We start from the raw sequence: 16,085 nt of genomic DNA on the forward strand, positions 1-16,085 counted from the left end.
CTAAAAAATAATCAATAAATTATACTCATATCTTCATACCCAATGGTTAAACTCTCTTTCCTCTCACTCTAAATACCCTCTTAAGTGTATTTCCAAATTTTACCACCTTTGCTTTTAAAAGGAAATAAAAAGGTTAACGAATATTAGAACGTTAATATATTAAAATTAAATTCTTATTCTTTCTCCCATGCGTGTTTTCTTGGTTGCTTCTCTTTCAATACTTGAGAAACAATCTTTTTTTTTCTCTTTTCTATTTCTTTGGGTGCATTTCATATGTAGGATTTGATACCTTTTCAATCTGATGCTTTGATTTTGGTACACGATTCCTGGTGCATGAACATCCCAACTTTAACAAGTGGTTTGTCGGCAAAAGAGGAATTCACCTGTTGCATATGTGCTATTACTTTCCCCTTAAATATATACCCTTAAAATTCAAAATTCAAATATTCATTAGACCATTAACAGCAAAAGAAGTGGTATAATGAACTCACTAATAGTAGACTTTAGCAGTGCCGAATTTTCTGAATTCAACATTTTCTTGTTCATTCCAATACCAAATACAATCTAGATACATCCACAAAGTGCATTTCGTAAAAGAAAATATATAATAAGCATACATGGTGTGATAGGAGCCAACTTTTGCTCTATAGAAGAAAACATGGACTTGTAACAAAAATATTTTCCAGGCCAAACAAACAACCTAGAAAAAACAAAAAGAACATGAACACAACACAAGGAAATGATAATCATAAGGGTTGATAAGATGATCTTACTGGAGAACCCTTCTTGAGCATTAGCAGAATGCAAGAGTTCTTGACCCTTTAGTCGAATTAATCAATTCATGATACCTCGGAGGGTTGAGGGTAGCACATTGATCAAATAAATTGAACATTTTAATATGTACAGTTTTTACATGACTAGAGGCTCGGTTGGATGTTTCTACTTCGCACGTAGGTTAAAAATTGCGTTGGTAACTCCGCTAGAAGCGCTTGAACTACTGAAATCTCTCCACCTGCAAGAGAAAGAAGGTTATCATGCTTGATATTTCAAGAGAAATTTGCCAAATTCCTTGCAAACTGATACTTACTTTGAACATCCCGATACGGAACAAATTGGACTATATCACGGGAAGCAACGCGTCCAGATGAACTTTCAAGGGGTTCTCCCTTGTCTGCATCCAAAACCTGTGCAACAACAAAGTGTGAGCCACATAATTCTTGTAGTGGTCCGGTCAGCATCCGAGAGAACATAAGTTGACGTAATACCTCCATTTCTTTGAAATCAGCTCCTCCTACTCCAACAATAAGAATTGATAACGGTAGGTCCGAGGCTTTAACAAGAGCATCTTTTGTTTCTTGGAGATCTGTCACTACTCCATCCTTGGAAATATCAATTAAATCTCAGAGCAGAAGTGGAAAAACTAGGCAACAGGAATATCTTAAAAAGTTCTCAGGTATCAGGAGTAGGATCGTAGAATTGTATGCTTTACCATGCATAATATGATAGCACTAGCATGCCACAGAAAAGCTTACATACAAAGCAACGTAAGTTTTATTGAGGAACAATGATAACTACTTTCAGGGATTAATAAGTAATTGAAGACTGCTACATATATTAACTTACTGTGATTATTAACAAAACAAAGTACTTCCTTCCACCATTTGCTACAGAATGGCTGGCAATCAGCGCGGCGTTGCTTATGACAGGTCCAAAAAGAGTCGGCCCTGCAAGAGACACATTAAGTAAGGCACTTGTGTATGCCGTCATAATTCCTTGGATCCCTTCCACCTGCAACAGACAGAAACCTTTTAATTAAATAACTATTTCAACATTACAACACAAGCAACTGAGCAAGATTGTGCTTAGAAGTTCTACCTCACAGTAATGACTGCTTCCATTCAAGTTGAAACAATGGGAGACAGGGCCATCAATTGGTCGTGCTCCAAACCCCCATGCAGGAAACCGCTTGTCTGAGTCATAAAACTGTATTACCTCCCCAACCTCAACAATTGCCTAAGAAAAAGCATTCATAGCACATGGATCAAAATTACACAAACTTATTAAGTCAAATCAATCATCATTTCTTACCCTCTGGTATGCATTTTGCCTCCCGGAAGGATCAAGATAATGTAAAGAATCTGGAAGGCGTGGATTCCCATTTGAAGCTAGTCAATAAGAGAGCGAAAGGGGATAAGAACATATTTCATTCTTGTCATTCCAACACATGACCAGCATCTTTAATGAAAGTGTGAAACATATATTACTCATTTAAGTTTTGTCTTCTTTTATCTACCTAATGAAAATAATGCTCGGATGGGGTAGGAAAATAGAGAGAATAAGGATGGGGAACTCGAAACAGGCCCCAGAGGGTTGGCATTTTGGAGAACCCCAAAACACTCCCTCAAGGTAAACTGGACACAGCCAGAGTCCTCCACCCAACCAAGCGCCCTAGTGGGGAATCGAACCTAAGCATTAAGTGATGAGAATAAGTGTTTAAACTATTGAAGCACTAGCATGGGAATAGATTTGATGATGAAACTAAGGCTGCGTTTGTTTACAGGCATGAGACACTGAGACAGGGACATCGAGAAACAAAATTGTGTTTGGCAGATGAGAAATGGACAGAGACATTGTGTCCAAAGACACTGAATTAGTGTATTTTGTGTCCATCATGATAGGAAAGACACAAAGACACACTAACAAGAGACACAACTTATTTTTCATTTTTTCTTTCATTATTCTTGTTAATTTTTTATAATTATATTTTTCTTCCCAAATTTTTGAATGAAAAAAATGAGAATAAATTGGACTTTCATAATTTATTCTAGTTTATCATCAAACAAAATACAAGAATACTAATTTTTTTTGTCTCTATCCTTTGTGTCTTGTTTTCAGTGTCTTGTCTTGTCCTGTTCTCAGAACAAAACCAGTCTAAAAGTTGCATTAGCTTAATAATATTGAACTTTTAACATTATTGTAAACTTTATAGTGTCAAGAATCATTTTGCATTGCTATTCTATGCTGCAAACACTTATGTAAATTGGAAGACTAAGAAAGATCATCTAGTGCCTAGATGAAAAGTCAAAGAACAAAACTTCATGTGTCAGCAAAATGTTTCAGAAAGAAAAATTGTATAATAAAATTTTGTCATTTTATACTCATTTTCGCAGATGTATGCTTGAGAATCTGTGATGTAAATATAACATGACTGGGAAAACTATGAACAATATGAAAAAAATTCTATTTCTTTCAGATAGGATGGTTAAATTCTATGGCAAAACTGGATATCCTACAGTGGATAATCAGCCTTACATAGGACTCGAACAAAGTTAGGTATACTCTGAGAAATAAATCTAAATTAAATCCCAAAGAAATCCAATCCATGATATATTGGACACAACAAATTTCATCTGGTAATATTGTAAGAATAATAATATTGACATCTCATCTCGATCACTTGATCATTATATAAATGTAGATCAGTTTAAGAAGTTTAAGGAAACTTGTGGTGTACCTGTAAAGTCAACAGCCACCATAAAGTTCAATTCAAATCCCCCAGCCACATAATCCAGGAAAGTATATTGGACACTTTCAGTGAATTTGTCCACAAATAACTGGCTGTTTAACACCTGTATTATAGTTAACTATAATTTTAGTTATGACAGAGAAATTCACCAAAAAAAATCAATTTATATTAATATAATAAGTTAATACCACCTTGTTAGGCAGAAATAATTTTTCTCCTTGGCCACTGGAATGAATCTTTTCCAACTCCAGCAAAGATCTCTTCACTTTTCTGATAAATCAAGAACAAAAGCCCTAATATGCATTTAATTAAGCTAGAAATGGAATTAATGGAAAAATTGCCAGACGCCGGCAAAAGGAGCTGGTTATTACCCCATCAGATCATGTTTGCCATTGCTATTGAAGTTATAGCACTCTATTATCAAAGGACTGTCCTGTATATGATTAGAATTTAAAATGAGACAGCTTCAATGATGCATAGAACATAAAGCCAAAATGTAACATAAAAAAGAAGATAAGACTATGTGATAGACTGATAGTTCATTTGCATGGAAACATGATATGTATGCTTTCACTGCACTGTTATCTGCACAACATCCTAGTACAAGCATATTTTTATGATATGAAAAAAACACTGTATGCTAACACCAACACTCTATTAAATTAACAAATGCTGATATGAAATGACAAAACTACGAAAGAATAATATTTTTAAATTATGTTATATGCCTTAGTTCATGAACAGGGTGCATGTTTTGACCCCAGTGCAACTTGATCTAGTGACCTGCTATTTGAGGAAATCTTTGAAACAGAAAGAACATGATATGCCACTTTGCTTCAATTGGAAATGGAAACTAGAAATGCCTATAATAAAAGTATGATTGCCATGCTAGTTTTTCAAGTAATGGGTGGCCACACTAAATAACACAACATTTAAGTTATCAACCTTGCCTCCTACTTGTTGAATATTCAAGAACACTGGCTTCCACATTGGGTTGAGATCATTCTTTATAACTTCTGTTTTGCAAATGGGAATTTGCATACCACCTTCAACCACTTTTGATATCAGTAAAAAAGGATCCTGCAATGCAGACAAAAACAAGTGTTACTCATAACTTGCACCCCTCATATTGTCCTAAGGGAAAAGGAAAAAGGTACATACACTTCTTGAGAATAGATCTCTATATTCCAAATCCGAACACCTGAAAATCATCTCTATTGCAGTCTTTGAGCTAAGAGATTCTTCACAATGAACTAAGAGCTTCCCATAGTTCTGTGAGTGGGTTGATGTGATAAAGTCATCTCTGTGTAGATCTAACGTCAATGATTGATCAAATCTTGTAATTATCTGCACAAGCAACTTTGTTAATGTATATATAGTTGTTGGGATGCTAATTTAATTTGACTAATGTATAGACCACATTACTTTGAACAAACAATTAATGGATCACAAAATTCTAAATATTCTTGCTCATTACAAATGAAAATATAACTCAAACAGAACTGTTGAGCATTTAAAATTTCCAATCATCATATATTTAGAAAATATAATGTGAGATGGGGAGCAGTCCAAGACAAATCGATATAATTGTTAGTATAATGGATTTGCTTCTTAGTTGACAGTAGTACAGTACAAGAAGAAGAAGTTGATAGTCAGTATGTTACCTCAGATAATGCACAGGTCGCCTCACCAAGAAATTGCTGCTCTTCCAGCTTAAGCATCTGCACAAGGCAAATAAATAGTTACAATCTACCAATCTAGTCCTTTTTACACCTGCTCTAAGAACGTTTTATCACATCTAATGAACTAACAAGCATACAAAAAGGTCCACTTGGCAAACCAATATCTTCTACTGCAATGATCCATTTTTACTGAGTACACATACTTTATGTTTCTCATAGCATGCCCTAATTACTTCTAAAATTTACAAGTTCAAACAGCTAGAATAGCAACATCTAAAACGTATTTATCCCCAATGAAAACATTGACAGAAACATCACTCAGGAGCTAACTTATAACAAATAGTATTTGTTAATGCATCTATAAAATTTTCAGGAAAGAAAGTGAGGCACCACCACACCAGAAGCTACTTGATGAGAAACTTACTTATTGGGACCATATCTTAATAAAAAAAAGCAGGACAAAAAATTCAAGCACACACACCATCATAAACACTATACCTTCACATCTACATTGTGAAACTGAGTATCAACATCATACACACGAAACCTGTGATGAAAGAATTTTATAGAACAGTTCCTGGTGAAACAAAAAAATGCTCATCGGCCTTGTTAGGAGTATACATATTGTATTCAAACTTACACTAAAACTTGGACAACCTCAAAATGATAAATGAGGGTGTGTTTAGTAATCCATGTTGGATCCAATGAATTTAGAACTACTTCTGTGCGCCCAAGTTCCTCAAGTGCTCCATTTTTTCCTTTCGTATAAAGAACCAACATTGGGTCACTCTACAAGAAGAAAAATTAATCGTAATATGTTGTAAATTTTCTGTGATGGATGCAATATTCATGCAGTTGAATGATAAGACTATTAATTAACAGAATCTGAAAGCATAATTTTAACTTATCGAATAAATGGTAGTCCTATAACCAAAGGAACAATTGACATGGCCCCAGTGATTCATGTGGTTTATTTGTTGAACTATGTTAAATAAGAATTGATATGTTAAGTATGCCTTGGTCTCTTATGTCAGTCTGAGGATCTATCATAGTATACATTTTCTTCTCGTCTACAACACAAAGGAAGTTCGACATTATTTTTTTATTCTAGTAAATACAATTAGAGAAACAATTCCAATGTAATCCATTATATATATACGCACACATAAACTTTCTTTGCTTTTACTTAGCATACTCTATATTTGGCCTAGATTATTGGATTTTCTTTCCTTTTTCACTGGGATTCAATTGCATGCACTGGCGTCGGACAATATTTAACAATGTTTACACCTCAATCAATTATTAACTGCCATACAAGCAACACACTGAAACAGTCAACTTTTAAATCCACTCAGTACAAATTATTGATTGATTCGTTGATAGATACAATACATTCTAATAATTTCTTGCCAGAGATAGCAGCTTATGAATCGATGATCCCAATCCCAGAAGCAACTAGCTACTCGTTACCATGAGCAAAATACAAGTAATTCAGGTTGAAGTTTTCATGAATTTTCGTATTACGTTACTTGTAATGATCAAATCCATGTGATGATGATGTCATGTGCGTATCAAATAGAACAGATCGAAACAAGAGATAATTCTGGTATAAACTAGATATTCACAACTTGACATCATGTAAACTCATTAATTAACCAAGAACAAAAACACAGAAAAATTAATAACGGAGCGAACGGAACCGCAACAAGTTAATTAACTAAACAGAAGCATGAGCTTCAGATTCACGAAATGCTTAACCAACAAACCTTTGAGAGCACATCTCTATCGCGCAATCCCGAAGCGGAGAACAATAACTGCACAAAAAAAACAAAAAAAAATGAAGCAAAAAGTTCTATAGCCGAGAACAAGAAGAAGAAGAATGAAGCTAGTTCTAAAGCTGAGATAGAGAAGACGACGAAAAGGTAGAACCTCGATCTGAGAGAAGAGGCCGCGGTGGCCTCGGGAGCGGAGGAAGTAGTCGACGGCGTCGTTGGCGGTGTCAGCCTGATGCCGGAGATCTCCCGCAGTGGTACCGATGGAGGCATGGCCACCGGCGACGTCAGAGCAGCAGTTTCCCATTGGAAATTGGCGGCGGTTTGAAACGAAGTGAGTTGACTCAGTAAGTGAGTGTTATGCGTCAAAATGAGGAAAGGGAATGTGAGCCGAAAACGGAAACTGCGTAATCAAAGGGAACGAAACTGGAGAAGACTACGGTCACTACTCACTACACAGAATCAGAGTGAATTTTGTATTTCAATAAAAATAAAAATAAAAATAAAAAAATAAACCAACTTACGCCTTGTACTAAGAGATACCGTAGTCCGTAGGCAACTAAGAAAAAAAAAAAAATACCGCCTTGTACTAAGAAATATGGTAGGCAACTAAATAAAAAATATTAAAATACGAAAAACCAATCGTATAATCATTTACGTTAATAAATTATAATTCAAATAACAGAATTTTTTTATACTCACTTAAAAATTATGAATTCGAATCTTATTTTTATTTTTAAAAAAAATCATATAAATATTTACACATATTGATATACATTATTTATCTCTTTTTTCATATATATTTTAAAATTTTAATATATTTTAAATAAATAATTAATTTAATAATAAATTTTAATATATACATTACATAATTAATTTTAAATTTTTAATATGTATTTTATGAAGATAAGTCGATAACCAATATTTTGTATATACTTAGTCTGATGTTTTTTATTTAGTTTATTTCAAAAAAAATAATTTTTCTCTACTTACAGAAAAAAGAGATCAGATATTTAGTTAGTTGATTTTTTATAAAAAAATAAAAATATTATATATATATATATATATAAATTAATTATTAAATTAATTATTTTATATTTATATATAAATAAATATAATATTTAATTTATTTTTAATATATATTTTATATTTTAATATATTTTATATTAATGATTGATTTAGTAATTAAATTTTAATAATTAATATACATGTATGATATCAGAAAAAGACATAATCCTCAATTCAACTCATCGAAAGTAAAGCTAAATCAGGGAAAGTAAAGCAAAATTATAGATAAATCGTACTTGTAAGGTAGAGAATTCTTTGGTGCATATTATCTAATTCCTTTAAGAAAAATCCAATCCCCTTATTACTAGCCTAATTTTATTGGCTTTTTGAGATGAGTTCTATTTTAATCTTTTAGATTGATGGGTTACATTGTTTTAGTTTTTGATTTTTTTTAATTGTTACAATTTAGTTTTTTAGATTTAAAAAAGTACATTGATATAATTTTTTGTGTATTTTTTGTCTCTCTGAACTCAATATTGTTAGTGACGTAGCTCAAGTCTTGTTACGCTAAATATATTAAAACAATGTTGTACGTATTTCAACGCTAAAAAAGGCATTAAATGGCAGTGTTTAAGGGTTTGAACAATACTAAAACATTATATCCCTCTCTTTTGAACAATTAACACTCAAACAACATCGTTTTGTATCTTTTTTAGCGTCAAAATACGTACGATATCGTTTTAATATGTCTAACGTAACAATATTTGAACCACGTCACTAACGACTTTGAGCTCCAACGATGAAAAATACATAAAAAACTATATTGATGTATTTTTTTTAATCTAAAAAACTAAATTATAGCAATTAAAAAATTAAAGATTAAATAAGTGCAAATCGCCAATTTTAAAAATTAAAGTGGGGTTTATCTCCTTTCCAATCCTTTTTATTGTTGCAAAAATGTGGTCATTTACCTAACATTGTATCTTTAATTCTTAGGACAGTCAAGTCAAAAAACCCTTTAACAAGGCAACAAGGACTTGAGCTGTTGATTATAGCACCTCTAATAGTCATATCATAGATAATATCATACCGAATGATTGGATAATCATGTCATATATTGTATAGTTCTGTTAGAGTGAGAACTAAAGAATTTTTTTTTTGACTAAACAGAAAAAGAAAAAGAGAACTAAAGAAATTTGGTATACAAAATTTTCTTCTAAGAAATATCTTTCATTATATCCATTCAAATAATTTGTTATTTATAAGATTTAAGATAAGAATATTTAAAATTTTTAGATCTTTAAAATTTGAGGCAAAATTTACTTTAAGAAAGTTTAAGAGAAGAACATTGAAATGTTTTAGATTAGGTGTGAATGCCTCTCTTTTGGCTCTGGATAATTTTTTGAAGGATTACGGAGCTCCAATTAAAAAAAAAAATCTATTTTGGTTCTTGATATTTAATTTTGTGAGACTGATTAGTCTATTTATTAATGATCTCTTTTTAAATAATATATTACTCACTAATATATCTTTCATTTAATTTTTATAAGTAAAAACAATTTAAAAATTACTAATATTTTTTTATTTGATATAATAAATTTAGCTAATGTATTTAAAAAAAATAACAAAAAAAAAAAAAATAACTAAATGGTCTTAATAATTATCCTTACAATTACCCCTAAAAGACAATGAGACTCCCTACAAAAAAAAAAAATATCAATCTTAGTTGGCTCTTATCAAATAAATCAACAGTTTAATATGCTAGATAGGTTAATTTCGTTAATATAAAAAAAATATTGACAGAAAAAACTAATAAAAATAAAAATCAAGGACTGAAAATAATATTATTTTATTAAAAATTTCGTTGTCTTTCGAAATAATTGTCACAGACGTTTAAAATTTTTTTTCTCTTTAGATTAGCAATTGAGAAAGTTTAAAAGTACTATTTTAAAGACTATCATGGAACAATGTAACAGTAACATTGCTTAATATGGTAAAAATATCAACAATTGTTAAAGACGGTATATAAACAAATCTTATGATTGTTTTCAAACTCACTCTTAACTTGTTTAACTCAATTTTATTTACATCACCTCAGGCAAAAAACAAAACAATTTTTTATATTCTGAATTTAAATTTTCATAAAATTGGATATCAAATTATTATCTTTTATTATCTATAAGTCCGAAAACTTAAAGAACTTTCTCTGTTTATTCTTATTTTTTATAGAAAAAAAAATTAAAACACGATTTAATGTTATTCGTTGTGAAACAAAAGAACAAAAAATACTTTTAAAACAATCACTTTCTAGAAGTGCTTTTTGAAATAAACCCTGATTATTTAATCCTTTTGCAGTTTCCAAGTAAAGATTTTGTACTTAAAGAAGAGACACCATTCTGTTAATTTTTTATAACATCAATATTGATTTATCAGCAAGTGGGGTGGCAACATATACTCTACTCGCAGGTATCCAATCCTATCCAACTTGGTCGGATAGGATTGTCAACCCGATTCGCTACTGGTAGAATTGAGTGCAGAATAGGTTGGATGCGGGTTGGTCGAGTAGAGACCGCACCTATATATGTATATGTTATAAAAATGTTATAGATAGGTGTTAAACTAAGGACCTCTCACTTAGTGCAAAAATTCTTTACTATTGAACTAAGATCATCAATTAATAATGTAATACTTTTGTTTATATAAAAACTAATTCTATCTAAATGATATATAAATACAACATTATATCACAACATTTAATTTGTGTTTGTATTATTAATTTAAGTAAAGACTTTATGTAGAATTTAACATTTGATGGTTATGTTGTTTATGAAACGGTTATATTGTTTGTAGAATGATTGTATTGTTTGTATTGAATTTTTAATCTGTATGCTTGTTAGGTTATATAATATTGCCTATCTTTTAAAACCCGCGAATAGAACCGGATATCCACAGGTTGACCGCGAATAGGATTAGGGTTGGATTGTTCTCAACCCAATAAGTTAAAGTTGAGTTCTAATAATAAATTCAACCCCTAGCTAGAGTTAAAGTTGGATTCAAACCTACTCTTCTCTACTCATTGTCACCCTACCATCAAAGATGACAAAGTACCTTCACTTTGACACCAAAATACATGACAGACAATCTTTCATTTATGTTCCCAAATTAGGCAAGTAGAGGCGTCATTCCCTATACAGCCATTAAATTATACTGTTATTGGACACTAAATGGAGTATTTTAGACACCAATGCTAAAGTTAGTCAAGCACACGGTCCATGAGACTATCTAATAGAAAAATAATAAAGTAACCAAGTGCATTAAATATTTTTCTAATTCCAGTACCAAAGTAGCATGTTATGTTACCAAGTTTTCTAAGAACATATCGTACATAGAAATTATGTCTAGATACATTGGTTTGGTTTAAGGGTTTTTCATTGTACAAATTACCAAATTTAAAATGGACAATTAATCAAATACCAAAACATGCATTAGAAGAGGTACTTGGCCTTGTAGATCTAAGTCAAATTATTTAAATAGTATATCTGATTTGGTTGGGGGAAAAAAGGATGAAATTTTTCTCAAGTAAGCCTTCTATTAACTTTATACATCAAACTCATCTATGAAAATTTCTCCCCAAACCAAACATGCTATAAGGTTTGAAAGTAAAAGCCAGATTGTATAGTAGGTACATATGGCCCCATATGATGTTATGTATATACATATAGCAAGAAATGGAACGCATCAAAATGGCAGATCAAGATAGATCACACTCACATTTGGACATTTGATTGAGCATTAGGAATATATGAATATGTTGAATACATGTTATGGCTAACACCATTCTCTTGTGTTTGTGTAGAAGCAATATTGTTGTGTGTCTGCATGGATGGCTGATAAGCATAGTACTGATTTCCCATGCCAATTTGTTGATCACCTGATACTGGCACTTGCATTGGCCAAGACCTGAGAGAAAACAGCACATTTCAACGTCAACAAAAATTAATTTCGACATACATACCCTTTGTGCATGTGTGCACGTGTATCTGTGAAGCTCATAGCAGAGTATACTTATTCAACAAACAATTATAGTCCTTCTTTTAGTTGAATTCAGGCTTTAACAATGATATGAAGCAATTCTTTCTCCCCTAAACATCATTGCTTCAGTCACTGAACCATCTCCTTGATGAAGTTAAGAAAATAAATAAAAATCCCTAACAACAATGGTTGCTTAAACAAATAAAACAATCTCATCATCCATGCTCCATAGTTTAACGGAAAAAAAAAAGAAGGGGGGGGGGGGGTGTTGGGTGATTTTCTTGATTCAAGGACAAGAATAAAGCTTATCCAAAAAGGGTTTGAAAAGTACCCTTGATATGGGGCAGAGGCAACTGCTTGAGAAATGTAAGGATAATAATATGATGATGAAGGATTCGACTGCATCATGACATTTGCATGGTCTTTGTTCACCGCAGAAGAACTGAAATCAGGCTGATATGTCTGTTGAGGATAACCACTGTTCATATTCACCGCGGTCAAATATGGATCAGCAGTTTGGGGGGTTGGGATATTCTGTTGTGCATAGCGAGGGTCCCACATCACTTGAGCAGCATGACCATTGCCTGCATTCGCCGCTTGGGAATGAAAATCAGGAGGCGGCTGTGGGTTACTGTAATGCAGATATTGAGGATCTTGGGCCGAATAAGCCTGACTACTACCCATCGTCATGGCAGACGAATGAAATTCAGGGTGTGGATGCTGGATATTATGATATACATGTTGAGGATCTTGCCAAGACTGAGCATAACCATTGCTGCTATTCACCTGGGATGAATTTAATTCAGCTTTCGCAGGCTGAATATTCGGATGTGTATATTGATGATCTGGAAGTGGTGAAATAGAGCCACTACTGATGCCAGTGGCATATGTACCCTCCAAAGGGAGTGAACTCGTTGGAGGCAAAATCTGATTCACTAAAGCTTGGCACGGCACAGACTCTGCTGCAACTGAGTTTGGCACTGTACTAATGACAGGATAGGAATAACTTGTAGGCTGCTTGACTTCATTTACATGTTCATGGTTCAACTGCCTTGGTACTTGATTATGTTTATGTGAAATCTTAGACATTATTGTCTCCTCAAGAGAGGACCTCGATATAACAGCATTATTTGCTGGAGGATGAGAAGATGTCTCCAAAACAGGATGCATCGGTGGAGTTGAAAATCCAGGTAATGGCCGAAACAATGATAATAGACTTCTTACCTGAGACAATAATAAAAAATTCTATTCCAACTAACAAAAAAAGGTGTAATGAAAATGAATTTGCTAGATATCATAACGAAACTTACTTGTGTAATATTGAGTTCAGGATTAAATTTTCTGGAATCATTCTGGTAATTATCTTTGATGGCATGTTTAAAGACATTCTCAGGCAAGGGTATACAGTCCGTGTCAATTTTGAAACTCACCTGAATAAAATTAAAACATGAGTTGCGAATTTATTATAGTTGTGAATCAAAACAGGATGCATTTATAGTTTGTGGTGCTTTGAATGTCATTATTCAGTTTCAAGTACAGGAGTCATTAGAGGAATCAACATATATAAATCCTTATCACTTCTGAATTTTGAAGTTAAAAGAAAATAAGAATAATAAACGATAACAAGAGGGATTATTTCCAAATGCAGAAGAAAAGCAACCTGCCAGAACCAAATCAAATCACTCCATATTTATCAAACCCAGATCAAACCAAGAACATGGTTCCTCACTTGAATTCTTGCCACTAACTCGAATATAGACCTTGAATAAATATGCTAAAATGGATGCCACAAACAGATAGGTGATGCTACAAACACCATTCCAATGAACCACAAAACAAGCCAGAGGATGCTATCAGTGGTTAGAGATTTTGTGAGTTGAGATTTTGAAGGCAAAAAGGAAGGAACAAAAGGATTTACAGAGTAACATAGACTTACTCTTCGAATCATTTCCTTCCTTTCGATCCAAAATCTTAACTCACATAGACTCCCTTAGAAGTCTTTCTATACAGATTTCAATTCTCTAAAGTGAGCAAGTGTAAAGTGAGAAAGTATGGGATTAACGATTAACCACTCTTGGATCATTAAGTTGTTAATATCAATGATCTGGAAGGTCACCTGAGCAGGGAATTTCTGACCAAAAGCTAATGGTTGTATCCTCAACCTCCCACTTGAGGTGGCTGTATATGTTCCATAGAGAAGCTTCAGATTAGTGTCAAACAGAAAGAGGTAAGCACCAGGTTTTATCTTCTCTACAACTTCCTTTCTCCCCACAGGAAGCCCAAAAACTCGAAACCGGTAACACTCCGGCTTTGTCGTTTGATTGCACATGAAGATAAAGCCAGCAAGGTTATTTTCCTGGCTATTCATGCCCTCTGTTTTTTCTTCCATTGTATCACTGCATAGATCAGTAGCAGATTCAGAGTTTCAGAAAATATGAGAATCAAAATCACTATGCAATGTCAGTAATCAATCTGCTGCAAAGTCTAAAATTACAGTAAAAAAAAAAATGCAACTATGAAGAAATTGAATACCCTGCAGTCTTTGTTCAATAATTGTTTTTTGTTTCTCCAATCTTACCAATGTCACAACTTCAATAATTGTTCAATAATTTCACCATCCTTTCCAAATTACAACTATATGAAGCAAGATTAAAAGAAAACAATCCATTAAAAGTTCACCCAATGTGAAGTTTCTTTCTTCAGTCAAAATCTCATCTGATGTGTATAGTACCAAAAAGGGGGGTAATAATATGGTATTGAACCCTAATATCCATATTTCAGAAACAGTTATTCCATCAAACTCCAAACGAAATAAATAATCATGGAGGTACAGGAACTAATCACATAGCTAAGAAGTAACAGAACTTAAAAGGGCAGAATCAAGTACGCAATTGCATTGAATAACAGATAATTGCTCGCAGAAATTTTTTTTTTTTTTAATTTGTTAAATATGGGGAATTGTAATTTTGTTTGGGGTTTTTTACGTAATAGAAGAAAACAATAATATTAATAAGAATGATAACAAGAGAAGTGAAGGAAGAAAAGAAAGAGGGAAGGGGGTTGATTGTTACATGTGTGTAACGGACAAAGAGTAGTTGCTTGCTTTGCTTGTCTTCCGTTTCAAGAATCATTCGTCACAGTCGTGAGAAGGGAGAGGCTTTTTTTCTCAAGAAGTCAAGATGTAGTGAAGTGACGTCGTTCTTAGGATTTTATTGTTCCGTAACCTCTTAATTGAGTATGGAGTGATTATGCCATTTGAGTTATAACTCATTGGCTTGAACTCACAACCTCTTAATTGAGTATGGAGAGACTATATCATTTGAGTTATAACTGATTGGCGTAATTGGTAGTGTCTTTGAGATACTTAATATGGACATAAATATATATTAATTTTGTAATATGTTTATTAATAGGGTCGCTCTACTGTACAGATGCAATTTTGTACAGATTTACAGATATACCATCTCCTTGTGTCTTTTGCCGACACGTGTTGTCTCCCTTATGCGCCGCTGGAGCAGGCTTTCGGCGAGGCGTGGCTGTGTGGGTGCTCACGGGTGGGCCGAGTGAGCTGAGGTGGTTGCGTGAAATGGAACGGGATTTGTGTGCGCCGGATTCCGTTGGTGAGACATTTGCGTTTTGGGCTTAAGTGGAGCAAAAAAAAAACAATGGATAAAAAAAAGGCAACTAGGGTCTTCACCTCACGCCTCTCCTCTCAGCAGAGCAAAACCTAGCTCCGTCTACGAGGGTCGCCGCCACTGGTCTGCTCGCTATCGCTGCTGGTGGCGCTTGGGATCTGCGTGTGTTCGTCGTGGTGAAGCTCGCTTCCTAGTTCGCAAATCGCCAGTTGCTTCGTTGCAGCGGTGGAGTCGTTGTCCCCCGGCCCTTCACCTTGGTCATTGGAATAAATAGTTGATGTAAGATTAGTTAAGAACTTAAGATAACCAATCTTTTACTGTTGAAGTCGTTAATTGTGGGATCAAACTGTAGGAGTAATTTTTTTTTTTTTGCAGGAAAAATATGAGTGAAAAGGCAAAGAATTGAAGGAATAAGCACTGTAATTACAAC

The 16,085-nt window shown here is 33.4% G+C and overlaps 2 protein-coding genes across 7 annotated transcripts; both read right to left on the reverse strand.

The window, feature by feature from the left end:
• Positions 1-517: 517 nt before the first annotated feature.
• On the reverse strand, positions 518-7,521 carry LOC112771145 (protein BONZAI 1). 3 transcript variants are annotated; one of them, XM_025815778.3, is made up of 16 exons: positions 7,138-7,521; positions 6,975-7,022; positions 5,849-5,997; positions 5,707-5,755; positions 5,191-5,247; positions 4,688-4,873; positions 4,472-4,606; positions 3,898-3,959; positions 3,718-3,796; positions 3,515-3,629; positions 2,089-2,165; positions 1,876-2,013; positions 1,624-1,788; positions 1,266-1,379; positions 1,088-1,184; positions 518-1,012 (listed from the first exon to the last, which is right to left on the reverse strand). In XM_025815778.3, the coding sequence occupies exons 1-16, from the start codon at positions 7,285-7,287 to the stop codon at positions 918-920; spliced, it is 1,716 nt and encodes a 571-aa protein (XP_025671563.1). In that variant the 5' UTR covers positions 7,288-7,521; the 3' UTR covers positions 518-917. The 3 variants fall into 3 exon arrangements, with proteins under 3 accessions (XP_025671563.1, XP_029150928.1, XP_072080751.1); XM_029295095.2 differs by having other exon boundaries at positions 3,515-3,644; positions 7,138-7,493; XM_072224650.1 differs by having other exon boundaries at positions 3,515-3,644; positions 5,849-6,278; positions 7,138-7,393.
• Positions 7,522-11,557: 4,036 nt separating this feature from the next.
• On the reverse strand, positions 11,558-15,224 carry LOC112771148 (uncharacterized). Of its 4 annotated transcripts, none has more exons than XM_025815781.3 (5): positions 15,092-15,224; positions 14,137-14,416; positions 13,331-13,450; positions 12,352-13,244; positions 11,558-11,948 (listed from the first exon to the last, which is right to left on the reverse strand). In XM_025815781.3, the coding sequence occupies exons 2-5, from the start codon at positions 14,407-14,409 to the stop codon at positions 11,756-11,758; spliced, it is 1,479 nt and encodes a 492-aa protein (XP_025671566.1). In that variant the 5' UTR covers positions 14,410-14,416; positions 15,092-15,224; the 3' UTR covers positions 11,558-11,755. The 4 variants fall into 4 exon arrangements, with proteins under 4 accessions (XP_025671566.1, XP_025671565.1, XP_072080752.1 ...); XM_025815780.3 differs by having other exon boundaries at positions 14,553-15,125; XM_072224651.1 differs by lacking the exon at positions 15,092-15,224 and adding an exon at positions 14,700-15,056.
• Between the last annotated feature and the right edge of the window lie 861 nt (positions 15,225-16,085).

This window comes from Arachis hypogaea, chromosome 18 (genome assembly GCF_003086295.3).
Source record: "Arachis hypogaea cultivar Tifrunner chromosome 18, arahy.Tifrunner.gnm2.J5K5, whole genome shotgun sequence".
Lineage (NCBI taxonomy): Eukaryota > Viridiplantae > Streptophyta > Magnoliopsida > Fabales > Fabaceae > Arachis > Arachis hypogaea.

Bases quoted from the DNA above. Each gene is read 5' to 3' on its own strand.
- LOC112771145 (XM_029295095.2), bottom strand. From the start codon at position 7,287: ATGGGAAACTGCTGCTCTGACGTCGCCGGTGGCCATGCCTCCATCGGT. The intron at 3,797-3,897 runs GTAATAACCAGC...TTGATTTATCAG, and splicing joins GGCAAACATGATCTGATGGG to AAAAGTGAAGAGATCTTTGC. The intron at 1,380-1,623 runs GTAAGTTAATAT...GATATTTCCAAG, and splicing joins TTGTTTTGTTAATAATCACA to GATGGAGTAGTGACAGATCT.
- LOC112771148 (XM_025815781.3), bottom strand. From the start codon at position 14,409: ATGGAAGAAAAAACAGAGGGCATGAATAGCCAGGAAAATAACCTTGCT. The intron at 13,451-14,136 runs GTGACCTTCCAG...AATTTTATTCAG, and splicing joins GTCAGAAATTCCCTGCTCAG to GTGAGTTTCAAAATTGACAC. The intron at 11,949-12,351 runs GTACTTTTCAAA...GTTTTCTCTCAG, and splicing joins GCCTCTGCCCCATATCAAGG to GTCTTGGCCAATGCAAGTGC.